The following is a 12,252-nucleotide window of genomic DNA, read 5'->3' as shown; positions in this document are numbered from 1 at the left end:
ACCTAAAAATATATTCCAGATATACATGTGTATTGCAAATCTACATGTAAAAATAAAATTGTAACAATGTTAGATGAAAAACTAGGAAAATGATTAAACAACCCCTGAGTTATTAACCAGATTTAACTCTATAGAAATCTAAATTTTCTTCTGATCTCAGAAGAGCCCCTAGATAAAGTCAGAAGTCAAAAAGAGAAAATATTTATAATACACGCGATAGACAAGGGTTAGTAAATCTAATAAACAACAATAACAAAAAAGTCTAAGAACCTTTAAGCAAAATGGGTAAAGGATTTGTTGGGAAAATTTACAGGAGAAACGTAAATGACCAGTAAACAAGTGAAAAAAATTGCCCAGCTTCATTCATTGAGTCTAAATTGAGATACCATTTTCCAGCTATCAGATTGCCAACATTAAATTAAAGAGTGACAACAGCCAGTGTTATCCAGTGACTCAGGATGAACGGAAAGAGGCTCTCTCTCATACTGATGCAAATTCATGGGTCCAAATTTGAACTGCTGCAAAATTTTTTGAAAAACAATCTATTAAACTCTATTAAAATGTAAAATATTTATAACCTTTGACCCAACAGCTGAGTTTTAGTTATCTCCTAAGAAATATGCATCCCACTAGTAAAGGGTATATATACAAGGATATTTATTGTAGCACTATCAAGTAGCTAAGAACTACAAACAACCTGAATGTCTGTTGCTAGGGGAATGGTTAATAAAAAATAAATCCATGCCGTGGAATATTATGTGGCTATTTAGAAAGCAGTTGGTAGAGTCCTGTGTATAATATGACTCCATTAGGGAAAACAAGACACAGGGTTAAAGAGTTATTTATATGCAAGTGTGTGTGTGTTTTTATGATCATAGAAAAAGCTGTTTAAGGCCACATACACGGTTACTATTGGTTACCTTGAAAAGTGAGGGTGGAAATGCTTTTTCTTTTAAAAACTTCTGTATCATTTGACTAGTTACAACAAGCCTAAATTTTGTAATGTAAAGCGAAAAGACAATTGAGAAGTTATAAAAGAGAGAATGAAAAGGGAAGGGTAAGTGGCCAAAGAGACAGAAGAAGACCAGGAGAGTATAGTTTCTTAGAAGCAAGAAAGAATTTCCCGAGGAGAGAGATTTCCATGTTAAATACTGTTTAGAGATGAAGTAAGCTAAGGACCGAGAGGCATTTGCTGTGTTTAGTGGCTGCCTGTGGGAAGAAGTAGGGTCAGAAGGCTGCTCTAGTGGGCTAAGGGGAGGCTAAGAGGAGGGGAGGGAGTGAGGCAGGGAGTGTGGACCACTCTTTCATTCAGCAGTCTGTGCAGGGGAGGAGAGAGAGAACCCAGGGAACTAGGCAGAGACCAGCATGATTCTTTTCTTTCTTTTTAAAATTTTTATATTTTAAGATGGGAGAGACTTCCGGTCCTTGTCCCTATGTATACTTGCCACACTTGTGCATCCTATAGGCACAATAGAAGGCAGAGCAAGGACACTGAAGATGCTAGAGGTGAGCAGGTGAGCATGATGTCCAGCTTCCTAGGATGCAGGAGAAACAGGGCTGAGGTTAGTTTTAGATCAAAGGAAGGACTTCATATCTGAGATTCTCACAGCTCACGGGCAGTGCTTCTTAAAGTCTGGGTTGGGACCCTCCTAGGATGGCTGCTGAGCCCTCCTGAGGACCTGTGAACTGATTCAGAAATGTGGGTCAGTTCTTACCGGTCCTTTGGGGTGAAAGATGCACAATGCTATTAAGTTTTTTAAAAAAACCTACATTTGACTTGGAGCCACTATCAACCAGAAATAAATTATTAAGGGTTATTAAAATTTGCTATTCACAAATTGAAATCAACATGCTACGAGAATTTATTCTAATTTGGTATTTTCTTCTGGCAGTCTGGCAAATACTCAGTGCTTGGCAGTAATCGTAAAGCACATGCACATAGTTGTAAATCCCACAATTTTAATTCAGGACAATTCAGTGTATCATCCGTGTTGGTTTGGGTTGGTTATGACATTCGATTGTTGCTATTCTTGCTTTTTAATTATAAATTACAGTAAGTTTAGCTTTATCATTATCAGTCTAGTTTATTGTGGGTTGTTTGGTTAACCTCTCAATGTTTCTTGATACATATTTGGATCAACAATGTTTTTGTCATAATATTCTTATAACTAGCCTTTTAAGATACGTATGTCTTGTGGTTCACATATGAATCATCCATAATCATTTTGCTAAAGCAGATATGTACATAACACCCTGCCATTTGCATGTACAGTGGAATACTTCATAGTGATATGCTTCTTGGTAATGTTTGCCATTTAAATAACATATTATCAAGGTAGATATAATAAAATTACTGAGTATTTTAAGATTTTGTTGTTGTCTAGTGATATAAATCATGTTTATAATGCTTCTTCATCCTAGGAAAAGTAAATTTTAAGCCATTTGTATGTATTATGTAAATTATAAGCCATTATATATCTTGCTAGCAACATGTTTACTGTAATTTGTTAACTATGTTTTTGTCTAATTCTTTGTTGTCACCAGATTCACTTTTCCCCTCTTGGAATGTGGGAACAAGTGAAATTGGTGGCAGTCCTTTTCTCAGTGTGGTAGGCTTTGGTCAGAAAGTTTGAAAGCTATCACTCTAAAAGAGTGACTAGGTAGGTGGCAAAGGATGTGTGGCGTCTTGAATCCAGGTAACTCACACCACTGGTCTCATTGCTAGTGGGCTGTAAGCTGGTCACCAGAAAGGTGTCATGAGAGAAGGAACTGATGGCATTGTGTTTTTCACTAACTGTTTAAGGATGTGAATGAAGACCCGGGAGAAGATGTGGCCCTCCTTTCTGTCAGTTTTGAGGACACTGAAGCCACTCAGGTGTATCCTAAGCTGTACTTGTCACCCCGAATTGAACAGTAAGTGTCCGTGTCATTTATGTTATGTAGCCTGATGCTTCTCCTTGTTAATCAAACATGCTTGCTACCTCTTTTGCCACTCTTAAACTCTTAAAATGACTTCTCTTTATTGACTTTTGTTTTTTAAAAATGAATTATATTCACAGTTTAGATTTCAGAGTAAATGCAGTTAGTATTTGCCGCTGTGATCTTTGGATGAGACTTAGTTGTGCAGTTTGTGATGTGAATACTGTGCATGGTAGACTGGATTCACAATTGTGACTCCTTCCAAATGCCCCTGTGTATGTATGGTTACCCGAAAGAGGACTGCTGAACAACATCCTACGCAATTTCTTGTGTATTTGTAATGCTTCCAGTTGTTTGCAAAAAGGTAACCAGTATCCTGACAGAATTAACTTATTTAGATTAGTGAAGGGAATAGAAAAAGCAGATAGCTTAAAACGATGACATGTTCGAATTATTTTTCTGTGTTGAAATAGTTCTATATAACTTTACACAACATTCAGGCTACATGGTACAAGTAGTTTATTTTATTTATTTTTTTTTAACATCTTTATTGGAGTATAATTGCTTTAGAATTATGTTGTGTTACTTTCTGCTGTATAACAAAGTGAATCAGCTATATGTATACATATATCCCCATATCCCCTCCCTCTTGCGTCTCCTTCCCACACTCCTTATCCCACCCCTCTAGGTGGTCACAAAGCACCGAGCTGATCTTCTTGTGCTATGTGGCTGCTTCCCACTAGCTATCTATTTTACGTTTGATAGTGTATATATGTCAATGCCACTCTCTCACTTTGTCCCAGCTTACCCCTTCCCCCTCCCCCGTGTCCTCAAGTCCATTCTCTACGTCTGCATCTTTATTCCTGTCCTGCTCCTAGTTTCTTCAGAACCTTTTTTTTTTTCTTTTAGGTTCCATATATATGTGTTAGCATACGGTATTTGTTTTTCTCTTTCTGACTTACTTCAATCTGTAGGACAGACTCTAGGTCCATCCACCTCACTACAAATAACTCAATTTCATTTCTTTTTATGGCTGAGTAATATTGCATTGTATATATGTGCCACATCTTCTTTATCCATTCATTTGTCGATGGACACTTAGGTTGCTTCCATGTCCTGGCTATTGTAAATAGAGCTGCAATGAACATTGTGGTACATGACTGTTTTTGAATTATTGTTTTCTGAGGGTATATGCCCAGTAGTGGGATTGCTGGGTCATATGGTAGCTCTATTTTTAGTTTTTTAAGGAACCTCCATACTGTTCTCTGTAGTGGCTGTACCAATTTACATTCCCACCAACAGTGCAAGAGGGTTCCCGCTTCTCCACACCCTCTCCAGCATTTATTGTTTGTAGATTTTTTGATGCTGGCCATTCTGACTGGTGTGAGGTGACACCTCATTGTAGTTTTGATTTGCATTTCTCTAATGATTAATGATGCTGAGCATCCTTTCATGTGTTTGTTGGCAATCTGTATATCTTCCTTGGAGAAATGTCTATTTAGGTCTTCTGCCCATTTTTGGACTGGGTTGTTTGTTTTTTTGATATTGAGCTGCATGAGCTCCTTGTATATTTTGGAGATTAATCCTTTGTCAGTTGCTTCGTGTGCAAATATTTTCTCCCATTCTGAGGGTTGTCTTTTCGTCTTGTTTATGGCTTCTTTTGCTGTGCAAAAGCTTTTAAGTTTCATTAGGTCCCATTTGTTTATTTTTGTTTTTATTTCCATTTCTCTAGGAGGTGGGTCAAAAAGGGTCTTGCTGTGATTTATGTCATAGAGTGTTCTGCCTATGTTTTCCTCTAAGAGTTTTATAGTGTCTGGCCTTACATTTAGGTCTTTAATGCATTTTGAGTTTATTTTTGTGTATGGTGTTACGGACTGTTCTAATTTCATTCTTTTACATGTAGCTGTCCAGTTTTCCCAGCACCACTTATTGAAGAGGCTGTCTTTTCTCCATTGTATATTCTTGCCTCCTTTATCAAAGATAAGGTGACCATATGTGTGTGGGTTTAACTCTGGGCTTTCTATCCTGTTCCATTGATCTGTGTTCTGTTTTGTGCCAGTACCATATGGTCTTGAGCACTGTAGCTTTGTAGTATAGTCTGAAGTCAGGGAGCCTGATTGCTCCAGCTCCGTTTTTCTTTCTCAAGATTGCTTTGGCTATTTGGGGTCTTTTATGTTTCCATACAAATCGTGCAATTTTTTGTTCTGGTTCTGTGAAAAATGCCACTGGCAGTTTGATAGAGGTTGCATTGAATCGGTAGATTGCTTTGGGTAGTGTAGTCATTTTCACAGTGTTGATTCCTCCAATCCAAGAACATGGTATATCTCTCCATCTGTTTGTATCATGTTTCATTTCCTTCATCAGTGTCTTATAGTTTTCTGCATACAGGTCTTTTGTCTCCTTAGGTAAGTTTATTCCTAGGTATTTTATTCTTTTTGTTGCAGTGGTAAATGGGAGTGTTTCCTTAATTTCTCTTTCAGATTTTTCATCATTAGTGTTTAGGAATGCAGGAGATTTCTGTGCATTAATTTTGTATCCTGCTACTTTACCAAAAGCATTGATTAGCTCTAGTAGTTTTCTGGTAGCATCTTTAGGATTCTGTATGTATAGTATCATGTCATCTGCAAACAGTGACAGTTTTACTTCTTCTTTTCCGATTTGGATTCCTTTTATTTCTTTTTCTTCTCTGATTGCTGTGGCTAAAACTTCCAAAACTATGTTGAATAATAGTGGTGAGAGTGGGCAACCTTGTCTTTTTCCTGATCCTAGTGGAAATGATTTCAGTTTTTTCACCATTGAGAACGACGTTGGCTGTGGGTTTGTCATATATAGCCTTAATTATGTTGAGGTAAGTTTCCTGTATGCCTACTTTCAGGAGGGTTTTTATCATAAATGCATGTTGAATTTTGTCAAAAGCTTTTTCTGCATCTATTGAGATTATCTTATGGTTTTTGTCCTTCAATTTGTTAATATGGTGTATCACAGTGATTGATTTGCGTATATTGAAGAATCCTTGCATTCCTGGGAAAAACCCCACTTGATCATGGTGTATGATCCTTTTAATGTGCTGTTGGATTCCATTTGCTAGTATATTGTTGAGGATTTTTGCATCTATGTTCATCAGTGATATTAGCCTGTAGTTTTCTTTTTTTGTCACATTTTGTCTGGTTTTGATATCAGGGTGATGGTGGTCTTGTAGAATGAGTTTGAGAGTGTTCCTCCGTCTGCTATATTTTGGAAGAGTTTGAGAAGGATAGGTGTTAGTTCTTCTCTAAATGTTTGATAGAATTCGCCTGTGAAGCCATCCGGTCCTGGGCTTTTGTTGGTTGGAAGATTTTTAATCACAGTGTCAATTTCAGTGCTTGTGATTGGTCAGTTCATATTTCTGTTCTTCCTGGTTCAGTCTTGGAAGGTTGTGCTTTTCTAAGAATTTTGTCCATTTCTTCCAGGTTGTCCATTTTATTGGCGTATAGTTGCTTGTAGTATCTCTCATGATCCTTTGTATTTCTGCAGTGTCAGTTGTTACTTCTCCTTTTCACTTCTCATTCTGTTGATTTGAGTCTTCTCCCATTTTTTCTGTTGAGTCTGGCTAATTGTTTTATCAATTTTGTTTATCTTCTCAAAGAACCAGCGTTCAGTTTTACTGATCTTTGCTATCGTTTCCTTCATTCTTTTTCATTTATTTCTGATCTGTTCTTTATGATTTCTTTCCTTCTGCTAACTTTGGGGTGTTTTTGTTCTTCTTCTCTAATGCTTTAGGCGTAAACTTAGGATGTTTATTTGAGATGTTTGTTGTTTCTTGAGGTAGGATTCTACTGCTATTCACTTCCCTCTTAGAACTGCTTTTTCTGCATCCCTAGGTTTTGGGTCGTCTGTGTTTTCACTGTCATTTGTTTCTGGTATTTTTTGATTTCCCTCTTTGATTCTCTTCAGTGATCTCTTGGTTATTTAATAGTGTATTGTTTAGCCTCCATGTGTTTGTATTTTTTACAGTTTTTTTCCTGTAATTGATATCTAGTCTCATAGTGTTTTGTTTGGAAAAGATACTTGATATGATTTCAGTTTTCTTAAATTTACCAAGGCTTGATTTGTGGCCCAAGATATGATCTATCCTGGCAAATGTTCCATGAGCCCTTGACAAGAAAGTGTTATCTGCCATTTGTGGATGGAATGTCCCATAAATATCAGTTAAGTCCATCTTGTTTAATGTGTCATTTAATGCTTGTGTTTCCTTATTTATTTTCATTTTGGATGATCTGCCCATTGGTGAAAGTAGTGTGTTAAAGTCCCCTACTATTATCGTGTTACTGTCGATTTCCCCTTTTATGGCTGTTAACATTTGCCTTATGTATTGAGGTGCCCCTATGTTGGGTGCATAAATATTTACAATTGTTATATCTTCTTCTTGGATTGATCCCTTGATCATTATGTAGTGTCCTTCTTTGTCTCTTGAAATAGTCTTTATTTTAAAGTTTATTTTGTCTAATATGAGAATTGCTACCCCAGCTTTCTTTTGATTTCCATTTGCATGGAATGTCTTTTCCATCCCCTCACTTTCATTCTGTATGTGTCCCTAGGTCTGAAGTGGGTCTCTTGTAGACAGCATAGTACGGGTCTTGTTTCTGTATCCATTCAGCCAGTCTGTGTCTTTTGGTTGGAGCATTTAATCCATTTACATTTAAGGTAATTATCGATATGTATGTTCCTATTACCATTTCTTAATTGTTTTGAGTTTGTTATTGTAAGTCTTTTCCTTCTATTGTGTTTCCTGCCTAGAGAAGTTCCTTTAGCATTGTTGTAAAGCTGGTGTGGTGGTGCTGATTCTCTTCGCTTTTGCTTGTCTGTAAGGGTTTTAATTTCTCTGTCAGCTCTGGATGAGATCCTTGCTGGGGTAGAGTCATCTTGGTTGTAGGTTTTCCCCTTTCATCGCTTTCAGTATATCCTGCTACTCCCTTCTGGCTTGCAGAGTTCCTGCTGAAAGATCAGCTGTTAACCTTATGGGGATTCCCTTGTATGTTCATTGTTGCGTTTCCCTTGCTGCTTTTAATATTTTTTCTTTGTATTTAATTTTTGATAGTTTGATTAATATGTATCTTGGTGTGTTTTCTCCTTGGATTTATCCTGTATGGGACTCTCTGTGCTTCTGCACTTGATTGACTATTTCCTTTCCCATATTAGGGAAGTCTTCAACTATAATCTCTTCAAATATTTTCTCAGTCCCTCTCTTTTTCTCTTCTTCTTCTCGGACCCCTATAATTCGACTCTTGGTGCGTTTAATGTTGTCCCAGAGGTCTCTGAGACTGTCCTCAATTCTTTTCATTCTGTTTTCTTTATTCTGCTATGTGGTAGTTATTTCCACTATTTTATCTTCCAGGTCACTTATCCGTTCTTTTCCTCAGTTATTCTGCTATTGATTCCTTCTAGAGAATTTTAAATTTCATTTATTGTGTTGTTCATCATTGTTTGTTTGCTCTTTAGTTCTTCTAGGTCCTTGTTAAACGTTTCTTGTAGTTTCTCCATTCTATTTTCAAGATTCCGGATCATCTTTACTATCATTACTCTGAATTTTTTTTTCAGGTAGACTGCCTATTTCCTCTTCATTTGTTTGGTCTGGTGGGTGTTTACTTTGCTTCTTCATCTGCTGCATATTTCTCTGTCTTCTCATTTTGCTTAACGTACTGTGTTTAGGGTCTTCTTTTTGCAGGCTGCAGGTTCGTAGTCCCCATTGTTTTTTTGTCTGCCCCCAGTGGGTGAGGTTGGTTCAGTGGGTTGTGTAGGCTTCCTGGTGGAGGGGACTGGTGCCTGTGTTCTGGTGGATGAGGCTGGATCTTGTCTTTCTGGTGGGCAGGACTGCATCTGGTAGTGTGTTTGGGGGTGTCTGTGAACGTATTATGATTTTAGGCAGTCTCTCTGCTAATGGGTGGGGTTGTATTCCTTTCTTGCTTGTTGTTTGGCATGGGGTGACCAGCACTGGAGCTTGCTGGTCGTTGAGTGGAGCTGGTTCTTAGTGTTGAAACGGAGATCTCTGAGAGAGTTCTCGCTGATTGATATTACATGGGGCCGGGAGGTCTCTGGTGGTCCAATGTCCTGAACTCGGCTCTCCCACCTCAGAGTCTCAGGCCTGACACCCGACCGGAGTGCCAAGACCCTGTCAGCCACACGGCTGAGAAGAAAAGGGAGAAAAGAAAGAGAGAAAGAAAAATAAATAAAATAAAATAAAATAAAATAATTAAAACAAAAAATAAAGAAATATTATTACAAAATTTTTTTAATTAAACACTTTTTTAAGTAATAAAAAAAAAAAGGAAGAGAGCAACCAAACCAGTAAACAAATCCACCAATGATAACAAGTGCTAAGAACTATACTGAGATAAACATAAAAATCAGAAACTAGTCAGTTGCACACAGCAAACCCCAAGTCTACAGTTGCTCCCAAAGTCCACCGCCTCAATTTTAGGGTGATTTGTTGTCTATTCAGGTATTTTACAGTTGCAGGGTACGTCGAGCTGCTTGTGGAGATTTAATCCCCTGCTTCTGAGGCTGCTGGGAGAAATTTCCCTTTCTCTTCTTTGTTCACACAGCTCCTGGGGTTCAACCTTGGATATGACCCCGCCTCTGCATGTAGGTCACCCTGTGGCATCTGTTCTTCACCCAGACAGGAGGGGGTTAAAGGGATGGCTGAATAGGGGGCTCTGGCTCACTGAGGCTGGGGGGAGGGAGGGGTACAGAAGGCGGGGCGAGCCTGTGGTGGCAGAGGCCAGTGTGATGTTGCATCAGCCTGATGCACGCCGTGCGTTCTCCCGGGGAAATTGTCCTTGGATCACGGGACCCCGACATTGGCAGGCTGCACAGGGTCCCAGGAGGGAGGTGTGGGTAGTGACCCGTGCTTGCACACAGGATTCTTGGTGGCTGCAGCAGCAGCCTTAGCGTTTTATGCTCGTCTCTGGTGTCCACACTGGTAGTCACGGCTCACGCCCGTCGCTGGAGCTCATTTAGGCAGTGCTCTGAATCCCCTCTCCTCGCGCACCCCGAAACAATGGTCTCTTGCCTCTTAGGCAGTTTCAAACTTTTTCCCAGACTCCCTCCCGCTAGCTGTGGCGCACCAGCCCCCTTCAGGCTGTGTTCATGCAGCCAACCCCAGTCCTCTCCCTGGGATCTGCACCTCGAAGCCCGAGCCTCAGCTCCCAGCCCCCACCCGTCCCAGCGGGTGAGCAGACAAGCCTCTTGGGCTGATGAATGCTGGTCGGCACCAGTCCTCTGTGCGGGAGCCTCTCCACTTTGTCCTCTGCACCCCTGTTGCTGCGCTCTCCTCTGTGGCTCCAAAGCTTCCCCCTCGTCCACCCCCTGTCTCCACCAGTGAAGGGGCTTCCTAGTGTGTGGAAACTTTTCCTCCTTCACACCTCCCTCCCAGAGGGGCAGGTCCCGTCCCTATGCTTTTGTCTCTGATTTTTCTGTTTTCTTTTGCCCTACCCAGGTACGTGGGGAGTTTCTTGCCTTTTGGGAAGTCTGAGGTTTTCTTCCAGTGTTCAGTAGGTGTTCTGTAGGAGCTGTTCCACATGTAGATGTATTTCTGATGTATTTGTGGGGAGGAAGGTGATCTCCATGTCTTACTCCTCTGCCATCTTGAAGGCCCTGTGGTACAAGTAGTTTAATATCACATTTGTGTTTTAACTCAATAACTTATTCTGCAGTAATGAATCTTATAAGGACTAACCTTGCAACGTGCTTATTGTTGGCTAAAATTCTTTACTAGCTTATTCTACTTCAAAGGAAGTTGAGGTTCATCGAAAATGGATTGTAAGCAGATTTGGTTGGGAACTTCTGACAGGACAGATTTTTCATCAGCAGAGAGAGTTTTTACAGACCAATTGAAATGTATTATTAAAATTCTCTGTAAGTCATTTAGTCAGGGTTGGCTGATTTCTGTCTGAGATGTGGTCACCATCCACATTCATGTACTAAGCTGTTTTCACCCCCTCTGTCCTTAGTTGCTTTAATTTATGAATCATGGACATACCGTCTTACACACTGATAAAAGACATGGCTGTTTTTCCTCAAATATGGAAGATTATGAGCATTAATAACCCACAGGCATTCTCTGCTCTATTTATATACATGACAGCACCTAGAACAGGATCTTACAGTAACAGGCGCTCAATGACTGTTTTCATTTATAACTGAAAATACTGACCCATAGCAGTAAGAGGCCAAAGGGTGTTGAAGGCAGTACAGTGAAGTGGTAACAGGCAAGGGTTCCAGGGTTAAGCATATCTGGTTTAAACCTGGGTTCTGTCACTTAGCAGCTGGCAAAATAGGTAACATCTTTGAACTTGTTTCCTCATCCGTAAAATAGGGGTAATAATACCTATTTCATAGTGTTGTTTTGAGCATTCTATTAAATACTGTTCATAAAGCATTAAGTGCAGTGCCTGGCACTATAGCAAGTAGTAGCTATTAATGTTATTATCACTGATATAGTTTACAGGAGAAGAGTGAGTGACTGAGTGAGTGGGTTAGTGGTTAGTAGGACAAGTTGGGGCAGAAAAGGAGAGGATGAGTAAACAAGTGAGTGAATACTAGTTCTGGAGTAGCCACTTAGTACATACATAATGAGTGAAATTAAGAAGGTATTTTGGTGATGACAAAAAAGAGTTATCAATAAAACATCACAAGATGTGGGTAATAAGAATGTATCAGTTAAGCTGCAGCCAAGAATTTGCCAGCTCAGAAAAGCAATGTTGCCAGCATCCACATTAATTTTCTTTGAAGTGACTGCACCTACTTTGCAAGTAAACTTGCTAATAAAATATTTCTCACTCTAAAAGTCAAAGATAGGAGGGGAAAAATTATTGGTGAAGGGAATATTTTAAAAGCGATTTTCTATTTCTAAAATCTAACTTTCTACATTTACCCCCCTCTTTTTATGTTAAGAACTGGCCACAGCTTACTTTTCCAGATCAGTTTCCGGTCATTTCCCCTTCTGTAGCCTGTCCTTCACTTGAAGTTTTCTTAATTCACATGTACTCTCTTGCCTCCATGCCTTTGCTAAAGCCGTTACCTCCATGTAAAATGCCCTTCTCTAATGCCCTCTTTGCATTGAAATATTGTACATTTTCTAAGGCCTTAATCAAATGCCATCTACCACCCATTTTCCCTGAGCACAATTAGTCTAGCCTTCCCCTGAGTTCTTATAACACTGAATTTATATCACTCTTATACTCTGCCCACCACAGATTTAGTTAGTGGTGTGTGGTTTGTTTTTTTTTTTTTCATCTTTTAACTATGAAGCGACTCAAGGGCAAGGAACACGTCTTTTCATTCCTTTAATGCTTT

General features: G+C 39.3%; 1 protein-coding gene across 2 annotated transcripts in view; it reads left to right on the top strand.

Annotated features, from left to right (window-relative positions):
- The window catches only part of BABAM2 (BRISC and BRCA1 A complex member 2), a 431,982-nt gene that overhangs the window by 226,426 nt on the left and 193,304 nt on the right, over positions 1-12,252 (top strand). For both annotated transcript variants that reach the window (XM_036873975.1, XM_036873977.1), the window contains exon 7: positions 2,804-2,913. In XM_036873975.1, the coding sequence (XP_036729870.1) occupies positions 2,804-2,913 (110 nt within the window). The remainder of the gene's footprint in view (positions 1-2,803; positions 2,914-12,252) is intronic.

This window comes from Balaenoptera musculus, chromosome 13 (assembly GCF_009873245.2).
Source record: "Balaenoptera musculus isolate JJ_BM4_2016_0621 chromosome 13, mBalMus1.pri.v3, whole genome shotgun sequence".
In the NCBI taxonomy this organism is placed as follows: Eukaryota; Metazoa; Chordata; class Mammalia; order Artiodactyla; family Balaenopteridae; genus Balaenoptera; species Balaenoptera musculus.
This window is presented reverse-complemented; position numbering and strand designations above follow the sequence as displayed.